This window comes from Nomascus leucogenys, chromosome 3 (genome assembly GCF_006542625.1).
Source record: "Nomascus leucogenys isolate Asia chromosome 3, Asia_NLE_v1, whole genome shotgun sequence".
In the NCBI taxonomy this organism is placed as follows: Eukaryota; Metazoa; Chordata; class Mammalia; order Primates; family Hylobatidae; genus Nomascus; species Nomascus leucogenys.
Window position 1 is genome coordinate 93,469,995 of NC_044383.1, and position 23,464 is coordinate 93,493,458.

The 23,464-nt window shown below is 47.5% G+C and overlaps 1 protein-coding gene across 1 annotated transcript in view; it reads right to left on the reverse strand.

Annotated features, from left to right (window-relative positions):
• Nucleotides 1–16,441: 16,441 nt before the first annotated feature.
• Nucleotides 16,442–23,464, reverse strand: part of BEND3 (BEN domain containing 3) — a 43,572-nt gene continuing 36,549 nt past the window's right edge. The window contains exon 5 of the mRNA XM_030809529.1: nt 16,442–18,928. Coding sequence (XP_030665389.1) covers nt 16,682–18,928 — 2,247 coding nt within the window. The 3' untranslated portion in view covers nt 16,442–16,681. The remainder of the gene's footprint in view (nt 18,929–23,464) is intronic.

Sequence of the window (23,464 nt, forward strand, 5' to 3'; positions counted from 1 at the left end):
CTGAGCTCAGGTGACTGTCTCACTTGGGCTTCCTAAAATGCTGGGATTACAGGCATGAGCCACTGTGCCTGGCCAAAGCCTAAAACATTTACTATCTACCACTTTACAGAAAAAGTTTTTTGACCCCTAGTTTAGAGTAATAGGTAAGGGTTTAATTTTCGGGTGAAAGTAAACATACCTGTTTTATCAATGAAGAGAATGAAACAAATTCTAATTCTCAAAGTGTCATAAAACGGATGAAGGCTTAACAGTAGTGTGGTGGGGTAGACACACACATAATGTACATCATCTAAGAAAGGACTTATGGATGAATAGGCCAGGCTATAGATTTCCAGGAGCTGTTTCCTGGCACTTGGAGAGGTCACCTCCAATAAGAGACTTGTTAGATTATGTCACATCAAAAAGACTGGCTGGTCCAGGCGCAGAGGCTCACACCTGTAATCCCAACACTGGGAGGCTGAGACTTGAGTTCAGGAATTTGAGACCAGCCTGGCCAACACGGTGAAACCCCATGTCTACTAAAAATACAGAAATTAGCTGGGCATGGTGGCAGGCACCTGTAATCCCAACTACTCAGGAGGCTGAGGCAGGAGAATCACTTGAACCTGGGAGGCGGAGTTTGCAGTGAGCAGAGATCGCGCCCCTGCACTCCAGCCTGGGCAAAAAGAGCAAGACTCCATCTCAAAAAAAAAGACCCTGTATCTGGGCTCTTATTTGTCCCCCAGGAACTCCTGAGAATCCTTGTCAGTGAAGAGAAACTTCTATAGCCCAAAGCAGTGGGATGTTTGGGCTCATGTGTCTGGAACTGTTAACCAGCTTGTTTTTCTTTTTCTTTTTCTTTTTTTTTTTTTTTTTTTTTTTTTTGAGCTGGAGTCTTGCTCTGTCACCAGGCTGGAGTGCAGTGGTGTGATCTCGGCTCACTGCAACCTCTGCCTCCCGGGTTCAAGCGATTCTCCTGCCTCAGCCTCCCAAGTAGCTGGGAGTACGGGCACACACTACCAAGCCCAGCTAATTTTTGTATTTTTAGTAGAGACAGGGTTTTGCCATTGTTGGCCAGGATTGTCTCAATCTCTTAACCTCATGATCCACCCGCCTCAGCCTCCCAAAGTGCTGGGATTGCAGGTGTGAGCCACCGCATCTGGCCTACCAGCTTGTTTTTCAAAAGACTCAAGAAAATTGATTTTTATTTGAAAAGTTAAACTCTCAGGAAGAAATAATATATACTGTGCAGTGTAACAGAGGGGTTTTCTATTTTACTATTTGTGAATTTGGCTTTACTGAGTCATCAGTAAAAATAGTAGCTTAATTTCCACGCGTTACTTATGATTTTTTTTTTTTTTTTTTTTTTTGAGATGAGGTCTTGCTCTGTCGCCCAGGCTGGAATGCAATGGTGTGATCTCGACTCACTGCAACCTCCACCACCTGGGTTCAGATTCTCCTGCCTTAGCCTGCCAAGTAGCTGGGATTACAGGCCTCTGCCACCATGCCCCCCCCAGATTTTTTTATATTTTTATTACAGACAGGGTTTCACCATGCTGGCCAGGCTGGTCTTGAACTCCTGACCTCAGGTGATCCGCAAACAGCCTCCCAAAGTGCTGGGATTACAGGCATGAGCCACCGCACCTGGCCTGAATTATAATTTATAATTATAATTATAATTTAGGAAATTAGATGCCCATACCTTTTCTCATCTTCTCCTTCCTTCCACCTCCCCCTTTACCTTCCCCCTCCCCCTTCCTTCCCATCTCTTGACTTCTCTTTGGAAAGTGGTTAGAAAACCTACGAAACCCTGGTTGGTGAGGGCAGCACAATCTAGTGATGTCAGGGGTCCTGGCGTTCAGGCCCAGTCCTGCCATTAGCACATTGGTTATCTTGGTCATAGTTTTACCTTAACCTCTCTGAGCCGGTTTCCTCACTGGTCAAATGGGGATCAAGGTACTGATTGTTCTATCTTGTGTCTCAAAAAAGAAAGTTAAAATGTGTAGTATGAGGTAAGATGCATCGACAGTAGCTAGAAAACAGAAAAGGCCATTTGAAAGGCTTTTTTGAAGTTCTATTGGTCATTAGTACCTCAACTTAGCTGCTTGGGAGGGTTTCATTGGCCCATTCAAACCTTCTGTTTTTTAAAAAAACAAAGGCACAGTGGTTCATGCCTGTAATCGCAGCAATTTGGGAGGCCGAAGTGGGCGGATCACCTGGGGTTAGGAATTCAAGACCAGCCTGACCAACACGGTGAAACCTCATCTCTATTAAAAATTCAAAAAAATGGCAGGGCATGGTGGGTCATGCCTGTAATCCCAGCACTTTGGGAGGCCGAGGCGGATGGATCGCCTGAGGTCAGGAGTTCGAGACCAGCCTGGCCAACGTGGTGAAAACCTATCTCTACTAAAAATACAAAAATTAGCCAGGCGTGGTGGCGGGTGCCTGTAATCCCAGCTACTCGGGAGGCTGAGGCAGGAGAATCACTTGAACCTGGGAGGTGAAGGTTGCAATGAGCCAAGATGGTGCTGGCCGGGCACGGTGGCTCACGCTTGTAATCCCAGCACTTTGGGAGGCTGAGGCAGGCAGATCACAAGGTCAGGAGATTGAGACCACGGTGAAACCCCGTCTCTACCAAAAATACAAAAAATCAGCCGGGCGTGGTGGCGGGCGCCTGTAGTCCCAGGTACTCGGAGACGCTGAGGCAGGAGAATGACGTGAACCCGGGAGGCGGAGCTTGCAGTGAGCCGAGATTGCGCCACTGCACTCCAGCCTGGGCGACAGAGCAAGACTCCGTCTCAAAAAAAAAAAAAAAAAAAGATAGTGCCATGGCACTCCAGCCTGGGCGATAAGAGCAAGACTCTATCTCAGAAAAAAAAAAAAGGGCCAGGTGCAGTGGCTCACACCTGTAATCCCAGCACTTTGGGAGGCGGGCAGATCACAAGGTCAGAAGATCAAGACCATCCTGGCCATGGTGAAACCCCATCTCTACTAAAATACAAAAAAACAATTAGCCAGGCGTGGTGGCGGCACCTGTAGTCCCAGCTATTCAGGAGGCAGAGGCAGGAGAATCGCTTGACCCCAGGACGCAGAGGTTACAGTCACCTGAGATCATGCCACTGCACTCCAGCCTGGCGACAGAGAGACTCCGTCTCAAAAAAAAAAAAAATTAAAAAAAAATGAATAAAATAATATCCCCCAAATGTCTACTTTTTAACAAAATGTTAAAAATAATAAACTTTGCCTACCCATCTATGTAAATTTCCAGGAAAACTAGTAAATGCTATTTAAAAACTTTTTTTATTATCTTTTTATTTTTCCCTACTTTCAAGCTAACAAGTTATAGTAAATGCTATTTGGCAGGGAAATGCAATTAGCACCATGTTTCCTAGAGGAGATCTGTTTCTTTTGAAAGGATTACCGCTACTGGTAAAAGAGCTGGCTGGGGTTGGGCGCGGTGGCTCACGCCTGTAATCCCAGAACTCTGGGAGGCCAAGGCGGGCGGATCACGAGGTCAGGAGATGGAGACCATCCTGGATAACACGGTGAAGCCTCATCTCTACTAAAAATACAAAACAAAACAAAAAAAGCCCAGCATGGTGGCGGGCACCTGTAGTCCCAGCTACTCGGGACGCTGAGGCAGGAGAATGCTGTGAACCCAGGAGGCGGAGCTGGCAGTGAGCCGAGATTGCGCCACTGCACTCCAGCCTGGGCGACAGAGCGGGACTCCAGCTCAAAAAAAAAAAAAAAAAAAAAAGAAGAATGGCTGGCTGGATAGTCCTCTTCCAAAAGTCATAACTTTAAATTGTTTCATCCTTTAAAAACTGCAGACACTAGCAATATTTTCAGACTTTGCTGGGAAAGCAAGAACTATATCTTAGATTAAAAAAACAATTCGGGGTCGGGCGCAGTGGCTCAGGCTTGTAATCCCAGCACTTTGGGAGGCTGAGGCTGGCGGATCATGAGGTCAAGAGGTCGAGACCATCCTGGCCAACATGGTGAAACCTGGTCTCTACTAAAAATACAAAAATTAGCTGGGTGTAGTGGCACATGCCTGTAGCCCCAGCTACTCAGGAGGCTGAGGCAGGAGAATCACTTGAAACCGGGAGGCGGAGGTTGCAGTGACCCAAGATTATACCACTGCACTCCAGCCTGGTGACAGAGCAAGACTCTATCAAAAAAAAAAAAAAAAAAAAAAAAAAAAAAAAAAAAATTCTGGCTGGGCACAGTTGCTCACTCCTGTAATTCTGCACTTTGGCAGGCCAAGGTGGGTGGATCAGGGTGATCCTGAGGTCAGGAGTTTGAGACCAGCCTGGCCCATATGATGAAACCCCGTCTCTACTAAAAATACAAAAAATTAGCTGGGTGTGGTGGTGGGCACCTGTAATCTCAACTACTCAGGAGGCTGAGGCAGGAGAATCGCTTGAACCCGGGAGGCGGAGTTTGCAGTGAGCAGAGATCGTGCCACTGCACTCCAGCCTGAGCAACAAGAGCGAATCTCCATCTCAAAAAACAAAACAAAAACACAATTCTTCCTTGTCACCCTAATTAGAACAGGGTTCCTCAACCTCAGCACTATTGACATTTTGAGTCAGATAGGTATTTGCTGTCCTGTACATTGGAGGGTATTCAGCAGCATGCCTGGCCTCTACCTACATGATGCCCACCGCACCTCCTTGGTCATGACGACGAAAATATCTCCAGATATTGCCAAACTTCCCCAGCAGGAAAAATCATCTCCAGTTGAGAACCACTGCATTAGACATTTTTTTCTTTAATCTTTTCATATGTTGGTCACATTTTTCACTGAGGAAGCCTTGCCAGGACCACGTTAAAAGGCAGTTATCATTTGGGTCTAGTAATGAGTTGCAAGAGCTCCATAAATCTTTATGAATTGCTTTCATGTTTCTCTGTTTCATAAAGATGTTCCAAGTCCCGACTAAATTTTTGTAATTTTAGTAGAGACGGGGTTTCCCCATATTGGCCAGGATGGTCTCGATCTCCTGACCTCATGATCCGCCCGCCTCGGCCTCCCAAAGTGCTGGGATTACAGGTGTGAGCCACCGTGCCCGGCCTGGGGGATAATTTTAAGGTCATGGTTTATTTGGGCAATAGTGGTTGGGGAGGAGATAGAAACATTACTGGCTTTCAAAAAACTGGAAGTGCTGGGTGCAGTGGCTCACACCTGTAATCCCAGCACTTTGGGAGGCAGAGGCAGGCAGATCACCTAAGGTCGGGAGTTCAAGACCAGCCTGACCAACATAGAGAAACCCCCGTCTCTACTAAAAATACAAAAAAATTAGCCAGGCATTGTGGCGCACGCCTGTAATCCCAGCTACTCAGGAGGCTGAAGCAGGAGAATCGCTTGAACCCGGGAGGCAGAGGTTGCAGTGAGCCGAGATCGTGCCTTTGCACTCCAGCCTGGGCAACAAGAGTGAAACTGTCTCAAAAAAAAAAAAAAAAAAAAAGAAAGAAAGAAACTGGAAGAAAACATTTCAGTTCGGGGTGATGGTGTATGCTCCTGTAAAACATATTTTGCTGTTCTGTCCATATATTTTAAATTTTACAAATGGCATTATTATATTTCCTCTTGCATGTTCAGGATGTTTTTTAAGATCCATTCATGGCATTATGGGTACATGGAATCCACTGCTTCTCACCGCTGCAGGATAAAGACCAAAGTGCATCTACCATGCACTTTGCTTACCCATGCTCCCAGTGACACTGTCCCAAACTGTACCCAGTTCTCCTCTCTACAAATAACATAGCACTTCTATCCACCACAATGGCTGCACTGGCTGTTTTCCCACAGGAGAGTGCCTTAGACCCATCACCTCAGTCCCTGGCATTACCCAGCTTTCTAATTTTTGCCAGTATAATACAGGTGTAAAGAGATTATTAATATTACTATTATTTTGAGACAGAGTTTCACTCTTGTCACCCAGGCTGGAGTGCAATGGTGCAATCTCGGCTCAGTACAACCTCTGCCTTCTGGGCTCAAGGGATTCTCCAGCCTCCGGAGTAGCTGGGATTACAAGCACCTGCCACCACGCCCAGCTAATTTTCGTTTTGTTTTTTTTTTTTTTTTTTTCAAGACAGAGTCTTGCCCTGTCACCCAGGCTGGAGTGCAATGGCACGATCTCGGCTCACTGCAACCTCCGCCTCCCAGGTTCAAACGATTCTCCTGCCTCAGCCTCCTGAGTAGCTGGGATTACAGGTGCCCGCCACCATGCCCAGCTATTTTTTTGTATTTTTAGTAGAGATGGGGTTTAACCATGTTGGTCAGGCTGATCTCGAACTCCTGACCTCATGATCCACCCGCCTCAGCCTCCCAAAGTGGTGGGATTACAGGCCTGAGCCACCGCACCCAGCCGTAAAGAGATTATTTTTTAACATGAACTCCTCATAACTTTTTTTCTCGAGATGCAGTCTCGCTCTGTTGCCCAGGCTGGAGTGCAGTGGCATTATCTCAGCTCACTGCAACTTCTGCCTCCCGGGTTCAAGCGATTCTCCTGCCTCAGCCTCCTGAGTAGCTGGGATTACAGGTGCGCACCACGACGCCCAGCTAATTTTTGTATTTTTAGTAGAGACGGGGTTTCACCATGTTGGTCAGGCTGGTCTCGAACTCCTAACCTCGTGATCCACCCGCCTCAGCCTCCCAAAGTGCTGGGATTCTGTATGGATGCTGAGCCACCGCACCCAGCATAACATCTTTCTTATACACACAAGCCTCACAGCCTGCTGCTTCTGCCTTTTGGTACGATCTTGGCTCACTGCACCCTCCGCCTCCTGGGTTCAAGCGATTCTCCTGCCTCAGACTCCTGAATAGCTGTGATTACAGGGGTCCGCCACCACGCCTGGCTAATTTTTTGTATTTTTAATAGAGACAGGGTTTCGCCATGTTGGCCAGGCTGGTCTGGAACTCCTGCCCTCAGGCGATCCACCCGCCTCGTCCTCCCGAAGTGCTAGGATTATAGTCATGAGCCACCATGCCTGGCCAATGGGACTTTATTCTTAAAGTTGATGAGACCTTCCCTAAGGCAGACAAGTGAAATCCTAAAGACCACAGTCAAGGCCAGACCACAGGTGTCTAAAATGGAGAATTTCTGTTTAGAGGTCTGGTAAGGACTCGCTTCTGGAGTCTCACTCAGAGGAGTCACTATTAGACGCTTCTTCACAGAATGCATGTAGAATTTTTGTTAGGATTGTAGGAGAAATCCCTTAATTTTTTTTTTTTTTTTTTTAGTAACCCTTATTTTACTTAAATCCTTTAATTCTTGATTCTAAGACAGACAAATGAAAGGTGGGGCTGAAATGATAGTGGCCAACTCTTTGGATGTAAGCAATGCAATCAACATTAACCACCTGAGGAGAAGGCACCCACCACCAGGGCCTTCCTTACCTATGCTGAAGTATATGCCTCTTTACGCATGGAACTGTGCCTGGGCTAAGATTTCAGCTTATCAAAACCAAGGAGGAGAGACATGACTAATACCCTGTGTCAAAAAGAGCACAAACTATATCAGAAACACACACCAGAAACACCAGGGCTCTTGAATTCGCTGTCAGCACTCACAGCACACTTAGCAACTATGTTTCAGTCTCTGGAGAAACAGGAGTCAGGAAACACTGCAGTCCTGCAGGTGTGCCTCAGGCCAGAGCCCAGCCTAATTCCATCTGCGATGGCCTCAGCTGTCTGCACTGTGAGGAGGAGCCAAGCTTCCCAGTCTGGTTCTATCCTCATACATGTTGAAAACTGGCTTCAGGTAAGAGATGTCAGGTTTTGTGCTGTTTACTACCAGAACCTTCTCTTCAAGCTCAAATGGGCTTTTTTTTTTTTTTTTTTTTTTTTTTTTTTTTTTTTTTTTTTTTTGAGACAAGACTTGCCCTTGTCCCCCAGGCTTGAGTGCAATGGCTCGATTTCGGCTCACTGCAATCTCCGCCTCCCGGGTTCAAATGATTCTCCTGCCTCTGCCTCCCAAGTAGCTGGGATTAAGGCGCTTGCCACCACGCCTGGCTAATTTTTGTATTTTTTAGTAGAGAAGGGTTTCACCATGTTGGCCAGGCTGATCTTGAACTCCTGACCTCAGGTGATCCGCCCATCTCAGCCTCCCAAAATGCTGGGATTATAGGCATGAGCTACCGTGCCTGGCCAACTTCTTAACTACCAACTCACGAGGTTGGGACTTGTTAGAATTATGGATCACTGCCCAGCAGATAGCTGGTCCTCCAAATATATTTGCTGAATGAATCAATTGCCTTAGAGGCAGAGATATTCTTACTGCATTCCTTAGTCTATTTTCTGTGGCATTGAAAGGTTTCCTGGTTTGCGGGGGGCGTTTACTTTTTGTTTTTTGAGACAGAGTTTCGCTCTTGTTGCCCAGTCTGGAGTGCAATGGCGCAATCTCGGCTCACTGCAAACTCCAACTGCCAGGTTTGAGTGATTCTCCTGCCTCAGCCTCCCAAGTAGCTGGGATTACAGGCACCTACCACCATGCCCAGCTAATTTTTTTGTATTTTTAGTAGAGATGAGGTTTCACTATGTTGGCCAGGCTGGTCTCGAACTCCTGACCTCAGGTAATCCACCTGCCTCAGCCTCCCAAAGTGCTGGGATTGCAGGCATGAGCCCCTGCATCCGGCCGGTTTCCTGGGTTATACTCTCTCACCACAGTGATCCAGAAGCCCAGAAATAGTGGACAGTCAGCAAAACCCCAAGTTAAATCACAGGAACCACTAAGGCAGAGAGACAGAGAAATTGATTTACTTGTCACAGCTACATAAGTGGCAGCACAGAAATGAAGAGCACAAACTTTGGAGTCAGCCTGGCCTTTGTTAGAAGCCCCAGCTCTGCCAGCTATTTGACCTTGGCCAAGATATTTAACTCTGGAAGCATCCGTTTCCCCATCTGTAAAATCGGTTTCTGTAAGGATTAAATGAAATGACATATATCAAGTTCCCAGCACATCCCTGACCCAATACAGGTGCTCAAAAATGGGAGCTATTATTAGAAACAGAACTCTGATTTCAAGACCCGTAGTCACTTCTGAATCCACAGGACTCACACTGTAGGAGCTCCTGGAAGGACAGGCTGTGGCATTACACGCTCTCAACCTCTATTAGGGACACAGTTCACCATCAGGAATACAAAGACGGTTTAGAAGAACAAATGAATTCTTAGTCCTTAAAATCAATAGACAGCCTTCCCTGTGAAGAAACATTCTGTCAAGTGCTGTATGTGGCCAGTGCCCATAAGCCCTGATGCTGAAGCATTAGTAAACCGGCCTCTTCCCACCAGCGTGAAAGCTAAGATTTAGTTTCCTAAGCTAAAGATTTAGTTAAAGCAGCAAATTAGCCGGCCGTGGTGGCGGGTGCCTGTAGTCCCAGCTACTCGGAGAGGCTGAGGCAGGAGGATGGTGTGAACCCGGGAGGCGGAGCTTGCAGTGAGCCGAGATTGCGCCACTGCACTCCAGCCTGGGCGACAGAGCGAGACTCCGTCTCAAAAAAAAAAAAAAAAAAAAAAAAGCAGCAGTCAGTTTTATTTGAATACAACAGGAAACCACATATTTCAACTCAGCTATATTACTAATACCCAGAAAAATGCTAACCTTTCAGTTTCTCTACCACACACAGCACATTTTGGGAAGATACCTGTAGTGCCTTGGTCCTCCCCTGTGGTTCCAGGACCAGCAGCACCAGCATCACCTGAGAACTTGTTTGACATGCAAATTCTTGGGCCCCACCCCAGACCCACTGTATCAGAATCTCTGAGGGTGGTTCATGGCAATCTCTTTTAACTTGTTCCTTGGTGATTCTGATGCAGGTAAACTCTGAAACCCACTGCAGCAGTGGATGCAGACGGAATCCCACCCAAACCCCTTTACCAGAGCACCCACGCCCTGGCTGCTGAGGGCTGGCTGCTAACCACCATAGCGGCACCTCTGGAGCCTTGTCCTGGCCAAAGGGACAGGGACACTACCCCTTTCCCAGGGAAGACCTTGGACAATGACCCACCAGCCCCTTTGCCTCAACCAGAACTAATTCTGCCATACAATTCACTTTGCAGGGCTTCCTCGTGGAGGAGAATGTGGCTAGACTGCATCAGAGACCACAATCTTGGTTCTCGCCTTCCCCAGTTCTCTTCCTTTCCTGAGTCCCATCTCCTGACAGCACGCCCTCAATTAATGGCCTAAGAATCTCAGTCTCAGCCTCTGCTCCTAGGGAACCCGATCTACAGCAGTTACTTTCACATTCTTAAAAAAAAAAAAAGTTCACAATTGTTGTAATTATTTAGAATTAGCTTAATTCTATTATTTTATTTTATTTATTTAGAGACAGAGTCTCGCTCTGTCACCCAGGCTGGAGTGCAGTGGCTTATCTCAGTTCACTGCAACCTCCATCACCTGGGTTCAAGCAATTCTCCTGACTCAGCCTCCTCAGTTGCTGGGATTACAGGTGCATGCCACCATGCCCAGATAATTTTTGTATTTTTAGTAGTGGTGGGGTTCACCATGTTGGCCAAGCTGGTCTCGACTCCTGACCTCAGGTGATCCACCCACTTCGGCCCCCTGAAGTGCTGGGATTACAAGCGTGAGCCACCGCGCCCACCCTAATTCTATTATTTACATTCATTAGCTCCCAAGGCTCTGTTATTGAAACTAAATTCTAAAACCAGCACTCTTATATCTAAGATCAGACACACTGGGGCTTAGAGGATGGGAGTGATAGACACCACTGCTGACTTGCAATTGTTTTAGGATCTGAGTCTTGTGTATTGTGGCTTGAGTATGATGGAAATCAGAGGCCAAACTTGGGCTCAAATCCTGGCACCGCCATTTTCCAATTGTGTGAACTTGAGCAAGAAACCAACTTCTCTCCTTACCATAAAACTGAGTTAATAACAGTGACCACAGCAATGAGTTTTTATGAGAAGCAAATGAGATAATGTAGACACCATTTGCGTCCCTAGCTTTCTCACCTGTTAACAAGGCATAATTATGGTACTTACCTCACAAGGCTTTTGAAAGGGTAACATGTTGCCCAGGTTCTGTTCTTAGCAGTGTCTGGCACATAAAATATACTCAATGAATGTTGGTGCCATCCCAGTCAGAAGCAATGCTTGTTCTTTCCTTTCTCCACCACCGGCCAGATATTCCAAATTTTTTTTTTCTTTTTTTGAGATGGAGTCTCTGTCGCCCAGGCTGGAGTGCAGTGGTGTGATCTCGGCTCACTGCAACCTCCACCTCCCAGGTGCAAGCAGTTCTCCCGCCTCAGCCTCCTGAGTAGCTGGGACCACAGGTGCTCACAACCACACTCAGCCAATTTTGGTATTTTTAGTAGAGACGGGGTTTTACCATGCTGGCCAGGATGGCGTCGAACTCCTGACCTCAAGTGATCCGCCCGCCTCGGCTTCCCAAAGTGCTGGGATTACAGCTGTGAGCCACCACGCCAGCCCAGATATTCCAGATTTATCTGAAAGCCCCTTAGAGTCCACTGCATTTCACCATTCCAATGATCATGATAATCTGGTGTCGAGTTCTTATTTCTGAGAACTAGATCTTACAAGTATACTCTCACTGAAATACTCTGTGAATGTTCTTTTTGGAAGAAAACAAAGACACCCACAGCCAGAAGAGTCTCAAAGAATTTAGCTTTTCCTCACTTCCTGCTTAAACTGGTTAGTGGATTTAGCATTTGGAGGTTCAGGTCCACCCCCAAGGCACACCTGCTGAGGTTTACAGCACAGATGTGCTGGCTGTATAGATTTCAAGGCTATCAAATAAGCAAATACTCACTGTAGTAAGTGTTTCAACTACGAGCCACCAACTACTTTATATCTTCTGATCCCTGGGCCAAAGAAGTTTCTCTGACATCTTAAGATAGGATTTTTACTATTTATATATAAATACGTATATATATATACATTTTATATATTTTTATATATATTTATATATAAATATATATTTTTATATATAAATATATATATAAATATATATTTATATATTTATATATATTATATATTTATATATATAATATATTTATATATTAATATATATTTATATATATTATACATATATTTATATATATTATATATATATTTATATATATTATATATATATTTTTTTTTTTTCCTTGAGACGGAGTTTCTGTTGCCCAGACTGGAGTACAGTGGCATGATCTCGGCTCACTGCAACTTTGCCTCCCGCGTCCAAGCGATTCTCCCACCTCAGCCTCCCAAGTAGCTGAGATTACAGGCATGCGCCACCACGCCTGGCTAATTTTTATATTTTTAGTAGAGACAGGGTTTCACCATGTTGGTCAGGCTGGTCTCAAACTCCTGACCTCAGTTGATCCACCCACCTTGGCCTCCCAAAGTGTTAGGATTACAGGCGTTAGCCAACGCACCTGGCCTAATTATTACTATAAAATATTAAGTTTAATGATTTATAATTAGCCAGAGAAGAAAAGGTGACAGAAAACATCCCTTTTTGCAAATAATAATACATGAGGCCAGGCACAGTGGCTCACACCAGTAATCCCAATACTTTTGGGGGTTGAGGTGGGAGGATTACTTGAGGCCAGTGGTTTGAAACCAGCCTGGGTAACATGGTGAGGTCACATCTCTACAATAATAAAACTAGCCAGGCATGGTAGTGTGGGCCTGTAGTCCCAGCTACTTAGGAGGCTATGGCAGGAAGATCACTTGAGCCCAGGAAGTTGAGGCTGCAGTGAGCCATGATTTTACCACTGCACTCTAGCAGGGTTGCAGCGGGGGAAAGTAAAACCCATTTGATCCAAAGTGGGGAGAAAAAAAAAAAAAAAAAAAGGCAGTTAAATGAAAATGAAACTCTGCTGGCTTTGCAGGACTGGCCTGGCACCTGACCAGGAAAGGTTAAAAAAAGCCAAACGAGCCTCCCACTACATGGCCAGGAAGTGGTTTGTGGAGAAATGGTTTGGAAGATTTATCTGGCAATTTCTCATTCATTCAGCTGTGGCCAAACTGAAATCCTGTGAGCTGTACCCCTGATACCTAGAGTATGGAAACCCCAGAAGCTGAAATCCCCCGGAATATTCACGTTCTCCCCTGGAAGGCGGGTGAGGAGGCCACGCAGAAAGACAAATAGACCAAGACGTATTCTGAGAGACCAGTGCTCTAAGAAAATAACATGTTACGAGACCATGTTTTTCTATTTTTATAACATTTTATATAACTCATAAAACAGTGTTTGTATAAAAATTCACACAAAGTTGCTAGAGAGCATACAATTTCCAAAAATGTCCTGGGTTTTTGTTACATTCAGTTTCCTAAGGATGCACTCCAATCTATGGTAAAATGCAGACATGATGCGAGATTTCATTATCTTTGGTAAAACTATTCTCATTATTTTGTCTCCTCACAGTATTAAGTCTGATATCCACTTTGTGCAGGGTCTGCTATTACTAGGATGTCAGAAAAACATTAAGGCTGGATCTACGAGAGGCAAGTATTTCCAAACAGCAGTAATAGCCCCTTGGCCCCCACCCCACTTCATATATCTATACAGTCTATCTACACAGCCAGGAGGGGTGCAAGCTCACGACCTCTACTCGGAGTCTCGAGATCCCCTCTCGACTGGGCAAGAAGCAAACATTTGGGGGGAAGGTTGGAAACGGAGGCCATCTCTAAAGGAACCCAGTGGTCATGCTGTGGTGTGGTCAGACCAGCAACTTTTACCAATTAAATAGCCAATCTATTCACCACTAAGTAGATCCCATTGGTTGGTTGGTTGATGATTGCTGCTGATGTGGTTCCCCCCTCCCCACAAACATAAAAGTAAAGGAAGGTTTGGAGCCAACACCGAAAGGGGAGGGGCACGCTAGCGCAAATGACACGAGACACGACTTTATTCCCTGTCAAACATTTGTTGTCCTGTAGACACAGCCAAGGTGAACTGAAACAGGATGCGAACACTCAGTACATTCATGACTATCTTCATACATTCTTTAAAAACTTACAGAGAAATCAATGAAGACTACCACCTACTGTGACTTACTAGTTCATTCAACATCAAAACGTGTCTGTGCTAATTTTTTAGTCCTTGGGATACAAGGCCAAAAAAAAAAAAAAAAATCCAAAAAACAAACAACTAAAAACCAAAGAATTTAGATGTGGGGGAAGGAAAGGGATTGCCAACAGGTTTCATGGAACACATTAAATTTTGAAAAAATAAGTATTTTGTACTTCTATTGCTTCATGTAAAAAATTTAAAATAAAAAAATGCCCACTGGAGCCACCTGTATGGATGGAGAAGTGAGGACACCATACAGACGGGGCAAGGACCTGCAGGCGTCTCCTGACAACAGTCCAGAGATGGGAAGAGTTCCCAGGTGTGTCCACTTCTCTTCACAGAAAGGGACTGTAAGATTCTGGGGGAATATGCCCTACACATGAAAGCTATTAAGAAAATCACTGAAATACGGTTTCCAAAAATTGAACATGCTCTGGGTTACAAAGAGACATATTTAATTCCTAGAACCTGTTGATTTCTCTAACGGGGTAGATGGGAGTTTCAAAAAAATTATTAATAAATGATTGTGCTTCTAAAGTTGCAGGGTCAACATTCCACCCTCTAGAAAGCAGGGCAATTCATGGCTTGGAGTCCTCTTGTTTACATCCTAGAAACCAGAACAAATTCCAAGGGACCTCCCCCCTCCAGCCCCCAACAACCAGCGGTGGGAAGGGGGAGGTGGTGGGAGAGGGCCACAGCTGTCTTTGGGTAGGGTGTGTGTGTGTGCATGCTGTGTGCATGTGCTGGAGAGACTAAGGCATAGAGAAGGGCCCAAGCGAGGGGGGAAAGTGAGTCTCCTGGCTGCTCCAGTCCCTCCTTTCCAGGCACAAAGAAGTTGAACGCGTTATTCGTGTAGGCCCCCATCATCTCACTTCAGCTTTTAGTAAGCAGTGCGTGTGTGCATGAGTAGCTGTGTGTGACAGAGAGTCATTCAGTCTCTGTGCCTTTCTAAATGTTTGCAGTTTCAACAGAAATAATCTGTAAATGACACTTAGGAGCAAATTTACTAGTTAGATCAGCAACTTAACATTGCTTTTAAAATCCTATATTTTAAAAAATGCTCCTGGGTACAGGCAAAATTATGTCATACAGCCACTGGGACTGAAGTCCTTATCAGCTGAATGAAGAAAATTCAGATTGTTTCTATTATCTCTGCATTTTAAAGTAGCAAAATATTAAGTCATCCCACAGGGGTTCTATGACTACCCTGTGTGATTCAATTAATTTTCCAGGACTCTGGTGTGACGTATTGTTTGCATTTGACTGTTTCCTTTCCCTCTTAGGCATTTGGCCCCCAGAGTTAGGTAGGTAAAAGTATCATTTTAAAGGATTTTACCTGTCGGAGAATCTCCCAGCTGGTGCTCCTGGAGAGGATGCAGCTGGCCTGCAGGAGCCTGACATTCCCAGTTGGGAGAGAACGAAGACATGTGCCCCCCAAGGCAGGGGGTGGCCAGGTATAGGACAGCAGGACCTTCTAGAGAATCCAAGAGGAAAGTTCTGAGTGGACCCTGGGAAGGGACATGTGTACCCCATCTGAGATGGCCTGTGTCCTTCCAATGCCTGGTATCCCCAAGAGGGGCCCAGACCTGGGCCCGCCCTGAGGAATGCGGATGTAGTGCTGCCTGGAGGAGCTAACACTGAGGTCTGGGGAAGTCACCACAGAGCTCCCGGAACCTGGATTTTGTACAAACACACACACGGAAAAGTAAACAGTTCATGGTGAGCTCAAAGAGGCCCACCCTTAAATCTAACAAGAAGCCAAAAGCCCCTGCACTGTTTTCCAAGGAAACATGTCCACTCCCTCCAACCAGCAACCATGTATGGAGAGGGAATGGGGGCAGTGGAAGGACACGGCTCAGATGGAGACACTGCGAATGTGTTTCCACGGCTGTCTACATTCATATCATCATCATCCAGTGTTCTCGCCTACAGAGTGACACATTCTACCAACGCGCCTTAAGGACAGGCCAAGCTGAACGGAAGCCTTCCCAGGCACCAGAGCAGAAGGGAAAACTTGCATGTGGTCGTAAAGGACTTCGCACTATTCCATCCCCTCTACTGCCATCCAAGGGACATCTTGACTCTTCCAAAATCAGATGTGAAAAACAAGGTCAGTAAAATCAGTATCCATGCCACCTGAAGCTATGATAAGCCACTGTGCACGAACATGGCACTTTTAAAGAGATTTTTTTTCTAAATAAAATGGCCCCCAAAGAGCCCAATGATTTTTTTAAGGGTTTCTTTTTAATTAAAAAAAAAAAAAAAAAATTGGTAAAAATGGAAGATGTAAAATATGGGAAGAGGGGCAAGAGAGTTGCTGGGTTTGCATTTTAAGCTGTGAGGGGCTGGGGAGGGCACAACCAGGGAGAGAGGACCCCTACCCTCTGGTCCCTGCCCTCACAGCTTGCTCTCCTCACACTCAGGCTGCCCCGCCGGGGCACATAGGACAGAAGTTGTAAGTACAAGAGACCAAACTCAAGGCTTCTTTCTTGCGGTTGGGTGGGTGTTTACGTGTGCAAATGTAGTAAGCCACTCCCCACGGACATAAGGTGCCTGTCTGTGGATGCCATAGGCGTGCTCCCAAGTATTGCTCAGTCCCAAGGGTGCCCATCACTCAGCCTCTGGTGACCCCGAATCTCTGGGCAGGTCACGGGCCTTCACTTCTCCACTTTCTTCGCTTTCTTGAGGATGTCACATTTTTTCCTGTTGGGGCGGCGGCACCTCTCATCGATGCTGGGGATACATTCGTAGTGCCACACCTCCTCCATCTTCTCCACCGGGTATACGGCTTCCACGTAGTGGCGGATGAGCCGCAGCCGCGTGGGGTCCAGCTGCTTCTTGTTGCAAGCCCCGGAATGGTTGTACTGCAGCCGGAGGTTCTCGGCGGTGAAGAGTTCCGGAAACAGGCGGACGAGGAGCCGGGCGGCAAAGTTGCCCACGGACAGGCTTTGCTGCACGATCTCACGCACCTCTTTGTCAGACAGCAGGTAGGGAGAAGGCACCGGGAAGTCAGGCGAGGGGACCACCAGCTCGTCCAAGGGGATCTTGCAAAAGTCCTTGCTGCTCCTCTCGGGGGGCAGCGGGGGCCCCTCAAACTCCTCCCGGAACCTCTCCGGGTTGATTGCATAGCTGGTCAAGTCTCTGCACTCAGGGCCCGGCACGTGGACCTTGCGCTGCTGCTGGTAGGAGCGCCTTTGCTCCGTGTCCCGGCGCCGGCAGCGCTCATCCAGTTTGCCCACGAACTCCAGGGTCCAGACGCGGTCGTTTTTGGCGCGCGGGTAGAGCAGCTGCACGTAGTGGCGGATGAGCTTGATACGGGACGGGTCCAGCTGCTTCTTGCCCAGGGAGCCGCTGCAGTTGTACTGCTTGCGCAGGTTCTCGTGCGTGAAGAGCTCGGGGAACAGGTGCACCAGCAGGCGCGAGGCGAAGTTGCCGATGGACAGGCTGCTCTCGTAGATGCTGCGCAGCTGCTCCTTGCTGAGCAGGCAGTCGGCGCCGGGCACCTCGAAGTCAGGCTGGGGGATCTCTAACTTGTCGAAGTCGATGGGCACCAGCCAGATCTTCTTGGAGCGGCGGCCCGGCCGCTCGCCCTCGAAGCTGTCCTCCACCTTGACCACTGAGATGTCGTCGGGCAGACTGGAGGAGTCGTAGCAGTCATCACGCGGGGGGTCGCCTTCACTGCCCGCGTCCAGCCCCAGGCCCTCGAGCTCGTCGTTGATGCGCTGGGCACACTGCTGCAGCCAGGCCTCCTCCTCCTGCATGTCGGGGAAGTAGATCTCGGTGTAGTTGCGGATGATCTGCAGCCGCTGCGGGTCCAGCTCCTGCTTTCCACCGTCCCCATAGCAGCTGTACTGTTCACCCAGCTTGCGGTGGTCGAAGAGCTCGGGGAAGAGCCGGTGGAGGAGGAAGACGGCAAACTCGCCTGGTGAGGAGGCTTCGTCCAGGAACTCAGTGAGGTCCTGCGTGTCCACCACGTGGTCTGAGGCGATGGTGCTGCTCCGGTCAAGAGACAGGGCCTCCTCCTGGTCTTTGTTGTCCAGGAAGTGGCCAGGGTCCACCTGCTCTGCCTCAAAGAAGCTGGCGACCTGGCCACTGGGCTGGCTGTCCTCCATTTCCCGCTGGGCCCAGAAGCGGCTGAAGAAGTCGTTGAGCTGGGGCAGGCACTCGGCCTGCCACACAGCCGTGTCCTTCACCGAGGGGTAGTAGACCTCCACATAGTTGCGGATGAGCTGCAGGTGCAGCGACTCCAGCTTGCGCTTGGCCGCAAAGCCACAGGCACTGCAGCCTCGGGAGAAGTCCACGTCGCTGAAGAGCTCGGGGAAGAGCTGCACCAGCAAGCGGCAGGCCAGGTCCCCCCCTGACAGGCTCTGGTCCACGATCTGCTTGAGCTCCGCAGCTGTGAGCTGGTACTCAGGGGGCGGCTGGAATTTGGCCACCATCTCGGTGGGGCTCACCTGCTTCTTGATGCGGCTCACCTCAAGCGAGAGCAGGTCCACCTTGCTGTGCAGCTGGGACATGTTGGACGTGAGGGTGTTGAGCATGTAGAACATCTTCTGGATCAGGAAGTAGATGTTGGGGTCGTTGTCAGTGCCTGCCCCGGTGCTGCCACAGTCCCGCTTCTGTGGCTCATTCAGGAGCCGCAGCGACGAGGGGCTGTTGCTGGCGTTTGCCTTCTCGAAGAGCTCGTACATGTTTAGCAGGTCCCCCGAGGGAGGATTCTTCTTCTCCATGATCTTGTGCGAGATGCCATACAGAGGCTTCTTGTAGGAAGGGGTGGTGGCATCGTTGCAGGGCTCCTCCTCTCCTGGCCACACAGAGCCCAAGCTCCTGCCCCTGCTGGCCTGCTCGCCATTGCCTTGGCAGGGCGAGCTGTTCTCACGGTTCCGCATGCCTGCTAGGAGAGCCTGCAAAACAAAAATCATTTCCCAGAGTGTTAGGTGGGTGCTGTGGTTTATGACACTAAACAAGGGTCTGCATAGCACACAGAGGCCAAGGTCAACCTTGGAAGCATGTGAGAAACTGATTCCTCACCCTGAATCACTCTGTCATCCAAGGATGCACCACTGATACAAACCTGCATCCCCACGACCCCAAACCTGCTGCTCTCCCCATTCCCTGAGACAAGACTCAGGCTGGGCCCAGGGAGGCTTTGTGCTCTCGCAGGACACCAGCAGTGGACTTCCTGCCCATCAGAGGGCTGACACTGATGCTGGCAATACTGGGCAAGAACTCTGCAAGAAACAGGAAGAAGAGCACAGGAAGGCGATGGGCTTGTGCAGCTGCCGGCCACGGGCAGGTCACCTCATGGACCCGTGCCTTGGTCTGCTCTCAGGAAGGGACAGAGATTCCTACCTATGGTAGCTCCCAAAGGCAGCAGTGTGTCCTTTCAGCCTGCAGCCTTTGGGAGAGCAGGCATCCCTTTTCGGGAAGGCTCCTCTGGGATGCATGGTCGGGGCACATGAGAACTGGGCTGTGGAGAGCGGCTGTCTGATGCCAGCTCCACCACTGCCTGAAATCACATCTTAGAACAGAAAAGGCCAGCCCAGAACTTTCTGGCCTATGCAACTGTGAGACAGTAGAAACAACCCCCTGTTTCTGAAAAATCTACAAGTATAGAAACTGTGTTATATTCATACAATGGAATATTACTCAGCAATAAGATATTAATTATTGATACAGTACACAAAGTACTCATGATAAATCTCAAAATAAATAACAAAAAAGAGGCCATAGTGTATGATTCCATTTGTGTATGTACAATTCTAGAAAACGCAAGCTTGCCTATTGTGACAGAATGCAGATAGTCATTGCCTAGGGATGGCAGGGAGAATTCAATGGGACACGGAGAATGAAATGGAGAACGTCAGTGGGTGACGGATGTTTATCATCATGACTGGGGCTGGGGATTCACTGGTAGACACGTGTCAAAACGTATCAAATTGTATACCTTAAATATGTATCATTCATTGTATTTCAGCCATAACCTAATAAGCCTGTTTCTGACAAATGTTGAATTTGACCCAGATACTTATGGAAATGTATATTTGAGTTTTAGGAAAGCAGATGAGCTGGTCAGTGAGCACTGCTGGGTGTCGGGGGAGCAGGGAGCCTTTGCTCCCGCTGACAGGCATGTGCCTCAGGCAACTGGGAATGGATAAGAACAAACGGCAACCTGGGGTGCTTCTCTCCACACTTGGGAAGAGTACAGGTGGCTGGGACTGGCATAGCCCAGCGCTTCTTAAGCTCTAGCGTACACACTGAATCACCTGGGGTCTTGCTGGAATGCAGAGTGTGAACCCTGGGCCTGCATCTCTAACAAGCTCCTGGGTGCTGTGGCTGCTGTCCATCCTCTCTGAGTAGCCAGGGCCTGGCAGTCAGTGTTTGCGCTCAGTTTATCTCATACGGGCAGATCAGGGTTATTTGAAAGTTTTCAGGTAACTAATGCCAGCACAAAACAGTGCATGAGGTGTTTTTCTCTGCAGCCTCAACCAATGTAGGGAAAAGAGACAACCTCAGAAGCGAGGCTTCATACAGCAAGTGAGCAATGTGAGGCTGAGAATAGGTAGATACGAGGGGAATAGAAACCAAGAGCCCAAATAAACAGAAAACTTTCATCATTCAGAACCTTCCATGTGTTCTTTTTCGTTTAAATTACTGAATGGCTGGGCGTGGTGGCTCACACCTGTAATCCCAGCACTTTGGGAGGCCAAGATGGGTGGATCTCCTGAGCTCAGAAGTTCCGCCAGCCTGGGCAACATGGCGAAACACTGTCTCTACTAAAAAAAATACAAAAAAATTAGCCAAGCACGGTAGTGTGCAAGTGTAGTCCCAGCTACTCAGGAGGCTGAAGCAGGAGGATAACTTGAGCCTGGGAGATGGAGGCTGCAGTGAGCTAAGATCTTGCCACTGCACCCCAGCCTGGGTGACAGAGTGAGACCCAATCTCAATAATAATTAATGAATTACTTCCTAGACTCTCTCTTTTGGATAATAGAATAATCTGACTCATATTAGAGAAATGTTAATTCTTCTCTTGTGCCCCCATGAGGACAACCACGCAAAAGAAAAACTACTCCCTCAGTGACCTTATAAAGGGACTCGTAAGTGCATTAGTTATCACAGAGCTGGCCAATACTTCCTTCAGGGTTTGTGTATATATATGTGAGCAAATGGTCAGTGGCAACTGGCCCTTGTGGTCCCCACTCCCCACCCCTCCCCTCTACAGCACTCCCAGGAGCAGAGGACCAAGGACATACCAGAGTGGAGGCAGCCTGTCAGGGGTGGCCAGCCACCTGCCCCACTCCCTCCGGGGTCTCCTTGCCGAGCTGTCCCCATCCCTGTCAAACTGCACGATGGTTGTGCGATGGGACCATGTTGTTCCTGAGTCCATCCCCAGTGCCTAGCAAAGTGCCCAGGGTACAGAAGAGGTCAATGAATTTCTGTCAACCACATGTGAATAAAGCAGGGCAAAGTGTTCCACCATTCTCAAATACATGCTTAAGAAAAGTGAGGCCAGGTGCAGTGGCTCACACCTGTAATCCCAGTATTTTGGGAGGCTGAGGCGGGGGATCTCAAGCCCAGGAGTTCAAGACCAGCCTGGGCAACATAGTGAAACCCCACCTCTACAAAAATAAGCTGGGAGTGGTGGTGTGTGCCTGTAGTCTCAGCTACTCGGGAGGCTGAGGTAGGAGGATTGCTTCAGCCTGGGAGGTTGAGGCTTCGTGAGCCGAGATCACACCACCGCACTCCAGCCTGGGCAACAGAGCGTCTCAAAAAAAAAAAAAAAAAAAGAAGAAGGAGGGATTAGCCACTAGGGAGGCTTAGGTGGGAGGATCACTTGAGTCTTGGAGGTGGAGGTTGCAGTGAGCTGTGACTGCACCACTGCACCACAGCTTAGGCGACAGAATGAGACCCTGTCTCAAAAAAAAAAAAAAAAAAAAAGAGGGAGGGAAGGAGGAAATAAGAAAGCAAAAAGAATAGAAAATATCAAAGTGTACTGCACAAAGTAAATCAATTTAAGAGTTTTGTTTCATTACTATGTGTATGTCTAAATATTTATTTACAAATTCATACAGGTAAGTTGTATTGCTCTACAAGGTGATTTATAACTGTGGGTCACTGTGGAAAACCATTGCCCTAGCAAACTCAAAGTGCCTTACTTGCTAATTCCTGTAGAATGTAAAGTAAAATTGTTGGCAATTTATTCACCATTTAGTTCTATTACACTAAAATAATTTTAGAGGTCCCATGGACTATAAGATTACTATAAGGTTTACCAATAGAGTGAAATTTGGGTTTGGAGTACTAACAATTACAATCATAACTGTATTAGGAGTGATTTTAGAAAAGGAGACTTTGCTTTAAAATAAGGTTCCATTAGCACACTTAAAATAGAATTTCCTACAGAAAGAGATCATCAGAAACGTATATAGCATGCAACAAGAGTACATGTTCTAGAGGGAGACTTGCCCTAATTAATATCCAGGGGAGAAATGAGTACAGGGAAAAGTTTCTGGTGAATTATTTGAATACCAACAACACACACAAGATTTGACTCCTTCACATTCCTACAGCAGGTGGGAGGCAAGAGTACATTGAAACTGGGAAATCCCCCATAACTCTCAATATTCAGCCTCATTAATACAAATATTTCCGTTTCCACCAAGCATGTTAGAAACACTGCCGTCAATAGAAACACTTTTGGCTAGATTGCTTGAATAAAAAATGTTAGTGTCCCAGTAGAGGGCAATATTCACTCCCAGAAACCTTGGGTACACAATTCAACACAGAACACAACACAAGCACTGAAGAAAAAGTTCTTAGATACTCCCACACTGGTGTCCTGTCAGCTCAGTGCTCCAATTAATTCCACAAATGCTGCCAAGGCGGCAATGGGCTGGCTGCGTTTGTGGCTGATGATAAAATCTCAGCTCAGCTGTCTAGGAGTATCAAGAAATCTTTAAATCTGTGCTACTTGGCACTGGGTAGGACTGGCTGACACGTTCCCAATTCTCTGAGGCTCGTCTTCCAACCATATGGGAACTCTGCTGTACAGCTCAGGCTCTGCAATGCCAGCGTCTAGCCCGGATCTTGATCAGGGCGTTTCATTCAACCACCAGCACCCGTAGAAGCCAGAGAGAATGCCCAAATCTCTCAGCTGGAGAATCTGACTGAACAAAAAGAAGCTGATGTTGGGTTACAAGTGAGGGGTAAATAGACTATTTAGGGAGATTCTAGGTGTCCATGCCCAGTGACATCCCAGGGAGTGGGTCACCCTGGAGATGCTCCAAGTACTAGACGTCTTCATCGGGACCCCAAATCCAAGAGCAGTCACTGAATTTAGTTCAATGAATCAGTGGCTCAAAAGTGCCCTGAGAGTCAGCACACTGGAACACCCAGAAAGCAGCATGGCTTGGGGAAGCAGGGAGGCCATGTGAAACA